The sequence below is a fragment of the Patagioenas fasciata genome, chromosome 2 (genome assembly GCF_037038585.1).
Source record: "Patagioenas fasciata isolate bPatFas1 chromosome 2, bPatFas1.hap1, whole genome shotgun sequence".
Classification (NCBI taxonomy): Eukaryota; Metazoa; Chordata; class Aves; order Columbiformes; family Columbidae; genus Patagioenas; species Patagioenas fasciata.
Genome location: NC_092521.1, coordinates 122,120,339 through 122,138,019, shown reverse-complemented (window position 1 = coordinate 122,138,019; position 17,681 = coordinate 122,120,339). Strand labels below are relative to the sequence as shown.

Genomic DNA, 17,681 nt, shown 5'->3' with positions numbered 1-17,681 from the left:
AATGAGCAACACTTCCCAACATCTCCAGTTCGATCATTAAAAATATAAAAGATCATGCCCCATCATCAGGGGATATTTAAACTATATTCACACCTTTACCATTTGTGACATTTGTAAATGAATGATCTATAATAATTCTATTGTAATAATGTACATCATATTTGAAGAGATTGCTTTGAAAAGCCAAACTATGAAATGTTAAACCTTCAGTTTCACCTTCCTGACTATATTAATAGCCATTAGTACAGAATTGAAGACTATCAGAAAATATTTCCATGGATTTGAAAGTCAGAGGATAGGAGCCAAACAATGAAAATTTCCCTGAAGAAAACCAATTAAAATGAAAAATACCTACAGATTAATAGGATAATAATAAAAATTTGTCACGATACTAGATAACACTTTAAATGGTGGCAGCTCTCATTAACTGAGATGTAGCAGAATTTTACTAATTTAATCTGTGAACAAGAGCTGAGCACCTAGAGAAAGACTGAAAATGCACAAGAGGGCAGTGTTTTTTAACATTTTAATGTTTTCCCTCAAAGCTGTGGGCTTCAACACCAAGACTTTAAACTTCCTAACAATAAGCTTGTTGTTTCTAATCGCTCTCTTCAGATCTCTCAGACCAGCGCTTGAGCTGTCCTAAGAGAAGACTGAGCAAAAGTGGCTTCTGACCAATGCTAAAACATATGTTAAACACATGATCATATTTATAAAGGAGTTGAGATTTCCATATCAAAACAAAATCCTAATTTAACTTCATGACTTAAAAGCGCCGAATGCTTCAAGTGCGTACAGCTAAAGCAAGCAAACAATTTTGTGCATAATGATGAATTTGTTACAGTCATCTCGTGTTCTGAGCACACATATAAGCAGTACATACAGCAGATCTTAGGGGCAATGCTGCAACATATCTTCACATGTGTAACAGTTCTTGAGATTGTATATGGTCTCAAAGGAATTCTCCACAGTCTCGCAAATTACTTGTACAGAAAGAAATTTTCTTTCCTATTGTCACTAGACATAGTCAAGTGCTTCTTGAGCATTTTTTTCATTGAAGCTAGGAGGTTTTTTTCTGCAATTTACCATACGTAGACCAATCTAGGCACAGCACTTTGGTATCACTGCTCTGTTACAGCAGAGTAGGAAAAAAACACGTCAAATTCATACAGGTACAGAATCACGGACTCTTAAAATAACATAGGCTGGAAGGGACCTTTGGAAGTCATTTGGTCCAACCTGTTTCTCACAGAAAACCTAACTTCAGGTTGCTCAGGGTCTCATCCAGCTGAGTTTTGAAAATACCCAATGATGGAGATCCTACAGTTTCTCTGTTCAAACTGTTCCAGTCTGACCACCTTCACTGTCAAAATTATTTTCCTTCTATCCAGTTGGACCTTGCTGCAACCTGTGACTTGTTATCTTTTCTTTTCTCTGTACACCTCTGAGAAGAGTCTGGTTCTGTCTGCTCTATGATCCTCCTGTAGCAGACTGCAACTAGGCATGCTTGTCTGTTCTTGAAGATGAGGTTTTTGTCTGCCTTTCTCCACTCAACAGGGACATTCCATGATAAGCATGAGCTTTCAAAAACACTTGACAACAGTCTCACAATGGTAAAAGCCAGCTCCTTCAGAAAGCCAGCTCCTTCAGCTCCCTTGGATACATTCCATTTGGTCCCATGGACCTATATGTGTCCGGATTACTTATGTGACCCCTAACTAAATCCTACTCTAAAGTGGGTAGTGCCTCTCTCCCTCAAACTCTCATACTAAGCACAAACCTTGACAGTAAAGGCCAAAGCAAAGACCATCCTTTACTACTAGGCTCTTTGATTTTGCACCAGGCCAACACTTGCCTTGATGTTCCTGTCAGTGTATCTGCAGAAGTCCTTCTTAATGCCTTCACATTCTTCACCGGTTTCAATTGTAGATGAACTATGGCCTTCTCTAATTGCACGCTGCCTACCCAGTTAATGCTTTCACATTCTTCCAGGGGTAGCCCATCCTCACTTCTCATTTCCATACATTTTTTTAGTGCTTGATCTCGCTCAGGAGGTCCCTTTTTAGCCAAGCTGGCCTCTTCCGATACCTCATAATTTTCTTGCACACCGGAGTGAACCACTTACTTTGCAAGCAAACCTCCCCTTCCTTGTGGTCTCAGTTTACAGTGACAATATTTCAGCCACCACAGTTAATGTTGTTTTAGGAGGTGAAAGAATTTGACTAGCAAAAGAACATTTTGCTGCCGTGTGTTATAGCTCCACTAGGTGGCTGAAACATTAGGACTGTGAAGTCTTTTGTAGAACCCATAAGCCTGAAATTGCTAGCAAGGAAAAGCTCTGAAATGCTCTGCTTAAAGGAATAGTGCCTATAACAGAAATTATCTGCTTTGAGAGGTCCACTGCCTTGGAACAGGAACAGCCTTCCTGCTGTAGTTGTGCAAGCTGGAGACAACAGGGTGAAACGCAGGTACACAAATCATCCACATCCAAAATCCCAAATACAGTTTTCACTACGAACTGTTTTGCAGGCAAGAATGAATGATGAAAACACATCTCCTGTTTTCATCAAATTATTATGAAGTAAGTCTGGGAAATATTCTGCTGTCTCCACTAACTAGTGCATCCTTTTCTGGCATACAGCTACTTAAGTTTTATTTTTGTAGGAAAACTGCTTCATTCAAGAGAGTTCAGTGCCAGGTATATGTACGTTCCTCTTTCCATCAAGTTTTTAGAGTGGATACTAGTAAAGAATGAATGCATACAAGTTGCCAGCTGAGAAATCACTGAGCAGTTGTTCTCATGGGATCATCCATTCTGACTCAATATATTCAAACATCTCTGCTGATGGGAGAACTGGACAGGGCATGGGACAGTATTTCACTATTCTGACACTAGCATTCTCCCTGTTAAGGCATTCTTGAGATGGCATTTTAGGTCAAAAAGAGGGCAGAATTTCAGTGGTAATGGGGACGTCAAGCTGTGAACCTGACAGGATGAAGAACAGAACACCAGATGACTCATCTTCCTGCCTTAAAGTTTACCTCTAACCAAAACAGAGGATAATGAATTAGGCTATAGCACCATCATCGACAAGAGTAGTTAAAAGTAATTTATATAAAAGTCATTAAATACAAAATAAATTATCAGCTGACACATACATTGCTTTTGCTTACCAAAAACTATTTTGCACTGCTCAGCTCCAATAGTGCAGTGAATTACAGAAGTGCTCATTTTTCCACGTATGCATGGTTCCACTGAAATTAGTGGTATTACTGTGCACAAAGTTACCTAATTTGAAATAATAGCACCACTGAGAATGCCTGAAGTTACTAGTTTATGCAAGCTTTTGCAAGCTGAAAATCTAGAGCAACATTTTATCACTTGCTCTGAGCCAGCTAATAGTCATGTAATAAAAATGCCATGTATGTGTGCACACAGAAAATGCAACTGAGAAACCAAGTAATTAGCCAGGACTGACAAGCAGGAAAATTCAGGCTTATTCAATGTAATGTTCTATCATCATAACAATGCCCACTGACACTCTTGCTAGTCAAATGAAATATGATAGATTTTTATAGAAATATGAGGCTTACTTGTGTTTTATCATCTTTAAGTCACGGCAAAAATGGTTGAAAAACCTTGCATAGAATAAGTGCATAACTGCGTGCTCCTTTCCTCCGATGTACAAATCCACAGGCATCCAGTAATCTGCTAAGTCACTATTAAAGGGCCTGAAAAAATACAATTATAGAAAAAATACAGTGTGGAAAAGAAAGATCAGCTCTACTAAAGTAGCTCAACATACTTGACTAGACAGTATTATTTAATGAGAGCTATACATGTGTAATAAAACTTTTATTATGCTATCAGATCTAATTTTAAGAAGTTACATGCTTATTAAATTATAGAAAAAAACCAATTGCCTCTGAAAAGCAGATGCACAAAAGTATTATTTTAACATATTTTAGGGAAGCAAATAAGGTGAGAAAATGATGAAAACATTTGCTTGCTCTTGAAATGATTTTTTTCATAAATACCCTGTGGCTACCCTTTAATTTTTTTAGTGTTTATCAAGTTTTACATAGAAATATATTACAGTGAAAAAAACAAGACATGCCCACTCAAAACCAGATTTTTTTTTTTAAACATAGGTTTGCATTGTTGCCATTAGGGGGCAATGAAGCAGTTAACTATAAGGTTGCAAAACATTTTGAAGAGTCAGATGGTTCATCATACTCCAACTGAAGTATGCACTATGGATCTACAGTAATTTACAGCATATTTACTATGTTGTTGGAGGTCACCTGCATGGTTTACTAGCATTGCTTATTGCTTCATTAAATATTATGTCTCCTGCCTTCAAAATACCATTTATATGTATATTCTTCTTTAATGTAAGCTTTACGGCCCGGTTCTAAGAAATTTACTTGTTTTGACATCTTGTTCAATTATTCCATCAGTAACTTTTGTTATAACAACACTTTTTTTCCCTCACAGATGAGCCCAGAAGCAAATAGTGTATCTGGGATTCTTGTCTTCAGAGGAACAAAGCAAAACTAACTTGTTCACAGGGTTCCAAACAGAGTATTTCTCTCAGATTCAAGACCTGTGAAATACAACTTGTAAAAATAAAGGGTTCATGTATATGCAGCTTCGTTAAAAAAACCCAAATAAATAAATCAAACGGAGGTAGTGATCTAGTCCAGGAGACCATAAAAATGGTATTTCGATATAAAACAGGCTTAGATACAGTAAGCTGTTACTTTGACAGCCGGATGTTACATCGGACTTATTTCACCTTCATCTTCTAGAAAAGTCCCTCTCGTCCATGCACAAAAAATATTTTAAACTGTCACTGGAGAGGAATAATTTAATCATATTAATAATAAATCCACAGTATCACTAGAAAATTATTAAAATTAATGTGAAATAAAAGTGTTCACAGAAGATATTTCTCTAGTTCAACTGGTGCTGCCAATATATAAAAAAAGTTTAATTTGCCCAGCTATACTAGATCACATGGTATGTAGGATGTACCCACACACTGCTCTGGACAACAAATAAGTAATAGAATCAAAGAACAGTTTGGATTGGAAGGGACCTTCAAAGCTCAACTAGTCCAGTCCCCGTGCCATGAGCAGGGACATCTTCCACTAGATCAGGTTGCTCAGAGCCCCATCCAGCCTGGCCTTGAATGTCTCCAGGGGTGGGGCATCTACCACCTATCCGGGCAACCCAGGCCAGGGTTTCACCACCCTCATTGTAAAAAATGTCTTCCTCATTTCTAGGCTGAATCTCCCCTCTTTTAGTTTAAAACCACTACCCCTTGTCCTGTTGTAACAGGCCATGCTGAAAAGTCTGTCCCCATCTTTCTTACAGGCCCCTTTTAAGTACTGAAAGGCTGCAATAGGGTCTCCCTGGAGCCTTCTCTTCTCCAGCTGAACAACCCCAACCCCCTCAGCCTGTCCTCACAGCAGAGGTGTTCCATCAAATCCCCAAACAGCCCTACATGTTGGTATCAATATCTAAAAAATGCAACTCTTTCTGTCTTCCTCAAACTACATAGTGGAGCTGTTCCACTAATTCCTCTTTAGAAAAACCAGGGCTATCAGCAGCAGTACTACAGGCAGGCTATGAAGCAGAAAAACAACTAAATAACTACATCTGTCTTCCCACACTCTCCATGCTGCAGCCACTAATACACAGCACATGAAAAATCTCCTTTCATTAATTATGCATACAGTTGAAGTGCCAACACAGCAGGAGCTTGCTGAGATGTCACTTCACTTCAGGTCTGTGGATGAGGAAACAGCAAGAGTTACAGGAATTCCAAAAGAGAGAAATGAAGGTGCTGGTTTTGGCTGTGGATGTTACACCAGACTATTCCTCTTCTTATCAGTGGAAAAGCACTGCCTGTCCACACACTGAAATACTCAGCGTATTGTCAGGGAGGGTACACTCCATGCAACTTATCACCATCTCAGAGAGTCATGGTAGCAGTGGAACAGGCTGCTCAGGGAAGTGGTGGAGTCACCATCCCTGGAGGTGTTTAAAAAGCGTATAGACAAAGTTCTTAGGGACATGGTTTAGTGCTAGAGTTAGGTTACAGTTGGACTCAATGATCCTGAGTGTCTCTTTCAACCAAAATGATTCTAGGATTCTGTAGTAGGCTGCCATTCTTGATGGCATCTTCGACTAAGGACTATCTTCAGCCCCCTCAGCTGAATATTTCCTCTGTGCCCTGTCTCGTAATGCCCTTTCATGCAAACTTCTGTTCCTTGCCTGCTTACACAGTTTTGTCTACACACTCTGCTCTTGTAGAACTCCTGGCATGGGCGCAACGAAATGCCACAATTTTAGAGCAATTCCTAGTCTATCTTGTGCTGTGCTCACATCAGAGCATGGGGACAAAATCAGGGCAGCCCAGGGGTTTACACAGCCTCCGCAAAAGGCAGCTAGAAGCGAGAACAAGAGTGTTTGGGTTCTTTCCTCTTTCTTCCTTCCCTTTGATTCTGTCAAGGGGGCTGTCCCACCTGATGGCCCTGCACCCGCAGCCCTCACCTGTCCGTGTTGTGAGGGTCAGTGTACCTCAGGTAGTACCAAGCAGAATCGACAAATGTATCCATGGTATCAATTTCCCGCCGTGCTGCTGCCTTACACCTGAGGAAGAGGAGAAAAGCTATTTTTAGAGAAGTGACAAGGTTGGAAGAAAACAACCATGTAGGTACAGAGTGGCCGTGAAGACATTTAGACTGAAAACTTAACGGGTCTGGACAGTCTGAAGAGTGGTATGTTCAGAAGAAGCCCAACGGAAGTAACAAGGCCCACTCTCCTTCCCCCTCCTGCCCAAACCAAACAAAATGAAAATGAGAAAGAAGCCTGAACAGCTATAGCATCCAGCAACAGTGGAAGATGGTACTGCACCAGACAGCCCTCTCCATAATTCCTGGAATTTTTTAGAATTGCCATTTTAAAAGAAATGAAGCACAGACAAGTGTACTTTGCAATATTGTTAATGGGAACTCAAAATATATCACACTCATTAGGTACCAGCGGACATATCATCTTATAAACATTCAGCAGACGGAGCAGGTCGCTGCCTCTCTGAGTGTCTGTACAAAAAGGTGTTTGTGGATTCCATTTATCATCTCCATTAACAAACAACTTAGTTCAATTTCAGTTTTTACTGAGATGTAACAAATCTCTTGTAGATCTTGTAGCGCAATTTTAATTTGTGATTACTGCAAACCAGTTTTTGCCAGTAGTTACATTGGTAGACCTAAGAAACAGTTTTTAAACAAATTTTAGAAACTCAGGTTACTTTCTGCTAGTTTCTCCCTGGATATAAATTATATGTTTGCAGGAGCCAATAATCACATTTCATAAATTTCCACTTGTTGTAAACGATCCTTCTTAAAACTATTAGTGTTAAAACAATGGGATTATTCTAGTATAAATAAAACTTTGCAACCTGTAACAAACTTGCACACAAATACCACTGGCTCTATGTAGCAAATGTATGAAATTTATAAAGGTATCTACATTTAAATGTATGTATATGTGTAATAAATATACGTAATAAATGGGCACTGGCTATTTAATGTTTTCCAACTGCATATTTACTCTGTGATCAGGCTTGATAACTGAGCTGCAACATGTATCTGCCTGTCTGCCTGATACTTTGGCTTGGCTTGCTGAGGCAAGTTCAGGAGAGTGCCACCAATTAACATTTTCCTTTTCTCTGTCTCTGCCCCAGGTCCTTCTACGCCAGCAAGTTTTTCTTTCAGCAGGAATAATGTAGCAAAGAAATTTTACTTCTAAGTGCTTTTTTTAATGTAGAGTAACTGCTTTTCAATATAGAGTAACCATTTTATTAAATTGTACTTGGCCAATGTAAACTAATACTGTATTATATTGAAAGAGAATGGTTTTTCAGTCAAAATCAAGAATACTTTACAGTCATTGAACCATAATTATACCTGCTTCATGCCTCTGATGTTGCTTGTATTCTAAATGGACATGGATCACTAAGACACAGATGGCATGAGCATAATTCAAAATTTATACAACAGGCACAACACTGTTATCTCATTAGATGACCTTGAGACAACTAACACAATTACCTGGACTTGTGTAATGATGAATAACTTGGGCGTCTCCTCCCAATTATGATTGCCTACATTATTGTCACTCAAATACTCACAGACTTCTGTATCTTTCCATCTTGCTTTCCTTATTAATTCTAGATTTAAATGCAACTAATGAAAAAAAAAAAAAACTATTACTGTAGAGATGGATTAATGGAAGGGATTACGTAATTTCTCAGAGCAAGGAAAACCAAGCACTACACACACAAAGGCAAGAGCTCAAAGGATTTGAAACTGTAGCAGACATATGGATGAGCAGTACTGAAGATAGCTGTCAAATAGGTGAGAATTAAGCCAAATAAAGGTGTGAATTTAAAAAAAAAAAAAAAAAAATTAATTTCATCAAATTACCACATTTTAAGCTAAGAAACTAATCCTGTATGCCTTTGTTTCTGACTAAAGAAATGTCCTTGATTAACTTCTAAGTAGGGGAGCCACAAAAACTATCTAGAAGCCATAAGGATTTTTATACATCAAAAGTACCTTGTTGCCTGATAAACAACAAAATCATTTTTGAATTAAGGTCAGGAGGAAGCCAGGATTGCAGACCCCAGTTACTTACAGTAACTCCAGAAAAATTTCTCACTTGAAATTAGGATTTGTAGACCAAGGCCTTTCTAGGGCTTTTACTAAACCTGCGGATTGTGTTAGTAAGGCTTGCCTGCAAGTGTTACACTTTAAAATACACTAACTGTATGCGATTTAAACAGGCACATCTGAGCAGAAATTTTCTTAGCAGAAACATGGAAGTAAATGTGCATTTCACATAAAATGCATGTTATCAACAAAGGTCAAAATATATGAGAACCACAGAACTGCTGTGCATGAGCTACCTAATTAGAAATTAAAACCACACTGATATTCTATCCTGCAAATGTTAAAATACAGTGAGATACTAGAACTGCTGAATTATCAATGAGAGCCCTAATGTCATTTATATGTCTGATTCCCCTTCCCATTTGGTCAGTCTGTTAGCAGTAGCATTGCACTGTACTGCTGATTAAACACCTCTCTGGGATACCTCATGTTCTATCAGTTCTTCTGCAGAACCTGTATGCAAACTCCAGTGTACAGAGTATCTCAGCAGCCCTCAAGATTAGACAACTGATTTTCATGACATAACACTCAATTTAGGCTGTTTTCCTTCTTAAACAGCTGGACTACAAAAATAAAGATTATGACACTGACAAGATGCATATACTTACTGTCTCTTTCAACCTAAATTACATGCTGTCACCTCTAATACACAGTGAAAGTGATTCTTCATGAGAAAGAATTATATAGCTGAGGAAATGCTTTATTGTTGGATTGTTACTAAGAAAATGAAATTATGTTAGTTTCCTTAACAAAAGGAAATAATTCAATGATCATTATAAGCTTTATATGAGCTCTGCTGGTGAAAGATAATGAAAATTCTTGTAATAAATGAAGTGAGAAATACTGGTAAGAAATGGAGGGCAGAGAGAAATCATTCTCTTCTCCCTTTTTCTTTCCCCCAACTTAAAAACAGTGAGCTTTGCTTCAGCTTGTTTATAAAGAAATATCAGTGCATGTGGTGCTGCAAAAATAACGGAGTTTTACAGAGTATGTAAGAAAAAAAAAACAACTGTGCTGTGTTAGACTAAGCATCATTCTAGAGTAGCATCCCATCTCAGAGTGGTCAGTTGTCAACACTCATGGAAAGAGCACAAGAAAAAGGCACATACGAAGCGATCTCTCCCAGACTGCAGTAAATGCACCATTGGCTCACCTGGGACAGGGACAGTTCACCCATTCTGGAGCACTTTCCAGAGGGGAAGCTCCCTTTCCCGTGAAGGTGGTCACGTCTGGCAACACCACAGGCAAGTCTTCATAAGGTACAGGGACAGTGCCACATGTCTGGCAGTGAATGACAGGAATAGGTGTTCCCCAGTACCGCTGTCGAGATATTAACCAGTCTCTTAATTTGTCACTCGTTAGGTCTCCACCTATTCCTTTATTTTTCGCCTGCTGGGTAATAGCTTTTAAAGCCTCCTGACGAGTCATGCCTGTGATCTGATTAAAAAAAACAGAAAGAAGAAGAAAGAAAAATGTGTATTTGCCATCAGTGAAAATGCAAGGACAAAAAAGTCATAAATGCAATTTCTGAGAGTCAAAGTTTATGCGCCTCATATTAATTTTCCCCTTCCCGCTGCTTAACATCCTTCAATCCAAGAGACTATTCACCTACCAGTTGCTGGATTCATTTAAACCCTCTTACTCAAAGGGTCATTTTTTTGATGGGTTGAACAGAACAAGGCTGAGAAAGAGCACTGTAGATCCCTTCAGCCTTGATTGGCAGATATTCGCATTTACTGCTGATGTTTTAATCAACTGCTACATGCTTAAATTTCCAGAATATCATCAACAGAAGGTAGAGACTGAGGAAATACGGATGGTAAACCAGCTTCCCTTCTCCTGCGTGCATTTGAGGTTTTTCTATTCTTGTTTTCACACACATCTTAACCACTTAGACCCTACCTGCCATGCAACAGAATATGAGCTTTTTGTCTGCTATGAAATGCATTTTTTTCAAGAGCTGTAACACAATAAATATTTTATTTAAATATAAGATTCTATGTCACTTCAAGCAGTTATGTTACCATAAATGTTTACACCACCTTTCAGTAAATATGTGGAAAAAGGACTAATACATTAATATTTATCGTAAAAATTTATTGAGATGATAAAATACGAATCAACTTTTAATACGAGTTTAATGATAAAGTTTCGATTAGAAAACCCAGATCAATACTGTAGCTTCCTCTCATGTACAAAAGGAAAAAACTCATTTTATTGCTACAGAAGAGCCAACATATTTCATCATTAAATCATTCCTAGAAATTTGGAAGCATAAGCCCAGATTGATTTAAAATAAAAATAAATCCCTTTAATCTAACAAAGTATTTGGCACTCTTGAGAGAAGAGATTTAGTTTGCATTGTTATCATAAGTTGGAAAGAACTCCATACTTGTATACCCACCTCCCCAGAATTAATGACTTTCTCCAAACCATTTGGCAGTGTCTCAATGACTTCAGTAAAAGAAATGCCCAGATCCTTTGCTACCGCAGCATCTTCTGCACTTGTACTAGGTATTCCTAGGGGATGAGACAAAAAAATGTCAGGGATTGACTAACATGGCTATCAGTCATCAGTTTCAAGATAAAACATTTTATTTCTATGCTACCCTCATTATAATGACTTATATTTGCCCAAAGGAGCTTAAAAACTTAAGAACAATAAAAATGGTTTCATGTTCTCTAAGTAGTGAAATTCAAGCAGCAATAATTGCAAACACATTTTCTTGATTTCTCTGTAATCCAAATGTTTATCAATGTACTACCTCAGAAAATGTAGAAAATCAGATGGTTCAAAAACAGCCTAAAAGTAAAGCTATAAAATTTGGATAAAAATTTCAATTACATTATATTACCTAAATATAATATATTTTAATAATAAGGATTTAAATTCTATTTGCTAATATGAGAAAGAAATACTAAACAACTGAAATAGTCCTCTCATTTCAACACTAAATTTAATATCTAATTTTATAGTTTATTGAAATGGACCACAACAAAACAGTCTCTAACATTACCACCCCTTTAACTTATTATTAGGAATGCCACGATTTGTTTATAATCTCAGGAGAGCAACTCAAATAACACCATTTTTCTATTCAGAATATAGCTACTGAGAGCACTTCCTACTGCTGTTCAAATCAGTCATAGAAGTCATAGTATTTAAGGGCCCTGGTGTTTTCTTTCCCTTTGCATCTTATTATTTGGGTCATTCATACATCTTTAATACAAGTTCCGCTCCTAAGCCACATATAGACTTCTTTTTATTATAGCAATTTACTAGCAACATAGTAGGACACAGTATTTTAAAATATTTCTTATTCATATTGAGAGATTATGACATCTTCCCTCTGATTTTGCTGCATGTATTTTGAAAGATATGTTGTTCTGTGTTGGAAAACTGCCTTCCAGGGTGAGTTAAGAGATTTTTTTAACTTTGTTATCAGATGTATTCTGAAATAACACTGAGATACTAATGGATTTACTATTTCTACAGGGAGATAAACCTTTCTGCGTATTTTTTCCTTTCAGTCATACTTAATATTTTGAGCAATCTTGCACAACTGCCTCTATCAAAGGCAATGAAAGTTATTTCAACAAGCCAATGCTGACATCAGGTTGGTGAAAACTACAGACAAAACCACTCAAAATATTCCTCAGCACATTGGAATTATTAACATGCAAACTACTTTACTCAAAACCAGTTTTACAACCGTGTTTGCTCAAGCAATTAAATACGTGCTACGGTAAATACATGAACTCTGTCAATATATGGAAGTTTGGAAGCAGAGAACTGAAGAAAACCAAGCAAAACTCCCCTGGGGCAATTAACTCCCTAACTAGCAAAATAAGGAATTGCTATCTTATCTTTCCAGCAGATGTACGCTCTTGCCATTTCAAGGCCCTGCTACAGAATAATGTATGTATCTTAATTTGTCAGAGAGCCCTGCAGCCTGCAACAGGTGGCTTCACAATATGCTCCACACATGGAGAAAGCAGGCCCATTTTTTGGTCTTCTTTCTTTTGCAAAGATGATGCTATTAATGTACATTCACAAAGCTCAGCAGCTGGCATCCAGGACTTCCTGGGAAGACCTGAGCTGTTTCCAACAGACATAAGGCCTAAGTACATGTCAGTGAGCAAGCTGGAGGCTTTGAAAGAAAAATAAGATTAGGTATCTCAGTTATTTGGCTGCTCTTACACGAGGGAAGGTTCTGGTTCTTGAAACCAGATTCATTCCTAAAGAGTAAGATGAAGGCATATGCAAGGTATACAATCCAAGTGGATCATTTCCATCAGTCTGGTGACACTCTTTCAAGACATTTTTGCACAGTCGGCTGGTTTTATTCTGTCCAGTTGTTGTGCAGGAGTAGTTAACATTGGCAGTGATGTAGAAAAGAAAAGTAGCAGCTCCAGGGCAGGAAAGAAGTATCAACAACACGGAAACAACAAATGGGAGTTTAAGGGATAAGGATGCAGTGGAAAGGGGGAAGAAGAGATAAAGAACTGTTTCCCATTAGGACTGGCGGAGAACATTGCCTACTGCTTGCCACTGAGGTGAGACCACAGCAAACCACAACAGTAAAAAGAGAGTGTGGTGGGTGCTACTGACAAAGACACACTTTGCAGATTTAAATGGAAACCGCTTTTAAAAGTCAGTACAATTTATAGTCTTACAGTCACATCATCTAACCATATGAACTTAGCTGTCTAAGTTGAGGGGCTAAGCTCCCTGTGCAGGAAAGTAGTAAGAGAGGCTGCTTCATTGGTGACTTTGTAAAGAGAAGCCCATGCCAGGCAACTCAGAGTATCCTCTACCAACACCCTTCCCCCTCCCTTAATGGTGCCTAAATTATAGGAATGCTTCCTTTGGAGATAAAGGGTATAAGATAACTGTCAAATAGAATAGGATTATTCTGAATTATTTTACTGATCTCAACACAGACGTTATCAGATAAAAGTCAAACTTGGAAGTCGTGTACGTTTATTGTCTGAAAAATTTCTCTATAAGGATGCACATAATTTAAACATAAGACAAAGAAAGCTAAACGTTTGGGTTGTCTGCAAAATGTTTATGTCAAACAATGGTACAGTTCTATGGTACAGTTCTGTTTTGATTAAGGATGGTGAGAGGCAGCCAAATACACATGCACTGTAGGTAATCAATCTTCTTAAGATATGCAGATCCTCAAATTTAGCTCATTAAATGTATTAATTTTATAATATTTCCATTAAAATTTATCATCCTGTAAATCTCTGCCCCAGACAGATCCCACATAGTTACTTTTCCCTTCCTTCTTCACTAATGAAGAACAGTAACAAAGAACAGAGTTCCAAAGGCCAGAAGAGAATTGCTGTGTTCTAAGATTTACCACAACGGTATCTGGTGCTCCAACACAGCAGTTGAAAACTCTACTACTTCACACATTAAATGTCACATACCTATTTTAGTAGTGAGAAAATTCTCAAAATTGTTTTTTGCTGAAATGACTACAGGAATCTCCTGATTGGTAAGCAAATTCACAGCTGTCACTGAAGTAAGGGAATCTGAAAACAAATGTAATGATCACAGTAAGTAAAATACACTAAGAACATTATCTACTATTGAAATTTAAATTAGAATTTTGTATAATAAGAAAGAAAATTAAAAGCCTAATCACATTTCGAAAATGTTGAGACATATTAAAACCTTCAGTAAGTCTAGCTGATAAATGTTCATGATTAGAAAACATTCTTATAACAAACACCTGAATAAAAACAGAGTAAGATTTGAACCATAATTAAAAAAACAGTGAGACCTTGACTACTATTTGTGTGCTCCAGAGTAGTTATAACTTGGGTTTAAAAAGCCATAACTTATATACTAGCACACATTACAAAATTAAGCACAAAAAAAATACAGTTATTCAGATGAAACTGAAGAGGAGCATGTGTACTACACTTACGACTTGCTTTCTTACTGAAGAACTACAAAGCAAGAGAAATATTGACTAGTGTAAAAAAGAAATCTAAATAACCAATTGATTTCCAAACAGAATATTCATATTAGAGATGAGGAAGCCAGTGTCCACAGGAAAGGGGAGAGAGGAGAGAATCAAGGATGATAAATTAAAAATGATTTACAATGTGCAACTCTGTGGCTCAGCAAGAAGAAAATCAAACCTGAATACTCTGAGTTCTGAGGATTCAAACCCCACATCTCAATTTGGATCTGCTTCCAGTTTTTTCAGTGCCTTTAAGTTGATGATAATTAACATAATTAAATAATTAAAATAAATAATATATAGACTGCTAAGGGCTTCATTTTAACTATCTTCATAGCTAAGCTGAGGAAAGTTTCGGTCTTGTATTACTATGCATAAAAATCTCCTTGAAATAAAATAACAGCATTTTACAGAATAGGGTTACTATATCTCATCAGTCTTGTTAATACAAATAATATAATTATGTATTTCTGGTTACTACTTTTTCAAATTTCAGGTCTCTGAGACACTCATATTCTACATAAAATTTCTCACGTTCTAACCACTCCAAGTAGTTTTCCTCCTCTCTTTAAAAAAATGTATAAAAGGAACCATTTCACTCTTTCAAACAACTAAGCAAAAAGCCCTGTGAACAGGATGTTGAGTGGGTAGGACAGTCTGCTTTTAAAAATAATTTCTCTCTTCCATCCAGCAATAATTTTGATTTTATGCTGGAACCTGAAATAATAACTCCAGTTTATGAAGGCACTCTTTCTTTTGCTCATTTGCTCATATTATTATTATAATAGCTGTAAAGAGACGATATTACAGTTAGAAATGTAAAAGAATGTATGCATAGTATTATAATGAGATAATGAACAATATAAGGGTCAAATCTTTATCTCAGATACCTCACACCAACAAAGCTAGAAGACTTATCAGATTCTAAATTAATATAAATTTTGCTAACAGTAAAGGTATTAGAACTTCAAGCTACTCTGCCATACAATGTCTTTTTTTCCTCTCCTACAAAACTCAAAAACATACCCTCCTAATTATTTAAATGAGAATACAGTGAAGAAAGGGAGTCACAAGACTCTTTCTGCCGAAAAGAAAAAGTAAAATTTCAAAGTTACTACTGAATGTTTAAAAATATATATTGGTTAATGTGAAAATATGGTCTATCCAAGGTCATAAAAAATTTCATTTTACTTATATCCCATTGTTGGCCCTTCATATGTACCATGGCTGAAATGCAAATCTGAAAGTCCATGTAGAAATTATTCTCCTTTATGTCCTCTTCTTTAGAAAATACCAGTCTATGTCTTTGAAATTCTCAAGAAACAGTAAGAAATATCAGCCAGTTGCAACTGAAGAATGCAGAGAAGTATATTTACAAACAGCAGGAGTGTGCAGTAATAGCAGAGTTATGATTCTGGAATCATGTCCACTTTAAAGCCTCTTTTTCAGGAAATTACGTCTGTCATTATTTCAGATCAGAGTTTCTTGACTTAGCTCAAACAAAATGTGAAGTATATTGTCAACAGACACACAAAAAAAGCCTTTCAACTATTTTCACATAAAAACAATATTAAAAATATACTGTCATTTTTATTAAAAAACAAGCTTTGCACCTGTGTGGTTTGGCGTAACGTGCAAGGGCCGAAGATACAGGCATGTACATAGATGTGCATTTTTGGGGTTAGTGCTTTCATTTAGCTGAACTGTAGGAATCGCAAATTTGTTCCTTAATAAAAATCCTCCAAGCTTTGCTCAGCTCTGAGACAAGGTCCCCACACACTCAACATATTCCGCCTCAATTTTTTTCTGCTAGCAAGAAAACTTTTCTAAAGTTATAGAAGTGAAGCACTCAAACATAAAGCAGGTTCTGTGCAACCATCACAATTTGCCACAAGATTCCTGCTTCATTGCTGTTGACATCCGATATTATATAGACATGAAGCCTCATCTTTACCAGTGAGGACAAAGATAACTATTGAACACAAGACGGAAGTAGAAAGAAGAAATAATCAGTATAAATTGTATTTAGTCTTGTAATTTTCAGGTTTTCCAAACAATGAGAAAATAGTAGATGCTAAATAGAGGCAGAATTGGTGGTAGGAGCCCTCAGGAAACCACTTAACACCAATTAAAGAATTACCACTTATTTGTATCCTCTGTACAAATCACAATCTGCCATAGGGATACTCTGAATTTTGTATTAACTAAGGATCTGCACAGCAGAGGATTATTTTGCTATCTATCAGTGATCTACTTTACTATGTATCAGTGATCTATTGCCCTCTTCATAATCCCTGTGACAAGAGGAGATCATCTCTGGTACACGACTTGGTTCTGCTGTCTTTGTGCTAACAACAAAGGACCATTTGGCTGTGAGATTTTTCCAATGGGCCGACACAGTCAGAGTTGGACTATTCACTTCTGGTACACTAAGAAAAAAGAATCTGTTCCATTGCTTTTATACGCTATGAAGTGTCACAGTCATTATAAAAGGAAGAATTCTAACATAGCTTCTCTTACCACATCTGAAGCCAGGACAGGCTGATGTGCTCCTGTTTGACATGTACAAAGAATCAAAAGACCTGTTCCCTCTCAACAGGAACAGCTCCTGCTCAGCTTGACATGCATTCTCTGAAGATCATTCTCTAAAACTGTTACCCTTTCAGAACACAATGCAGTATGAGAAAAATATCACCTTTCCCTGGGATGAACTCCCTCTGAAAGACTTCCTTGAGACTGCTATTCCCATGCAGCAGGCTGTGACTTGGTAAGATGTATATATGGGAAGCTCCATAAACAGCTTCAGGGGTATAGGTGTAAGCTGCCAGCTTCTCTCCTGTTACTTGACCATTAACCTGAAAAAGAGCAGAAAATATCCCTGATTAATTTATTTTTTTTTCTCCATTCAAAGCGCAGTGGTTTTAGATTTCTCTTCGTTTTTATGGAAATAAC

General features: G+C 37.2%; 1 protein-coding gene across 3 annotated transcripts in view; it reads right to left on the bottom strand.

Annotated features, from left to right (window-relative positions):
- LARS2 (leucyl-tRNA synthetase 2, mitochondrial) overlaps positions 1 to 17,681 on the bottom strand; it is an 86,881-nt gene that overhangs the window by 26,859 nt on the left and 42,341 nt on the right. For all 3 annotated transcript variants that reach the window (XM_065831813.2, XM_071804867.1, XM_071804868.1), the window contains 6 exons: positions 17,425 to 17,584; positions 14,188 to 14,292; positions 11,150 to 11,265; positions 9,899 to 10,182; positions 6,563 to 6,661; positions 3,595 to 3,732 (listed from right to left, as the gene is read on the bottom strand). In XM_065831813.2, the coding sequence (XP_065687885.1) occupies positions 3,595 to 3,732; positions 6,563 to 6,661; positions 9,899 to 10,182; positions 11,150 to 11,265; positions 14,188 to 14,292; positions 17,425 to 17,584 (902 nt within the window). The remainder of the gene's footprint in view (positions 1 to 3,594; positions 3,733 to 6,562; positions 6,662 to 9,898; positions 10,183 to 11,149; positions 11,266 to 14,187; positions 14,293 to 17,424; positions 17,585 to 17,681) is intronic.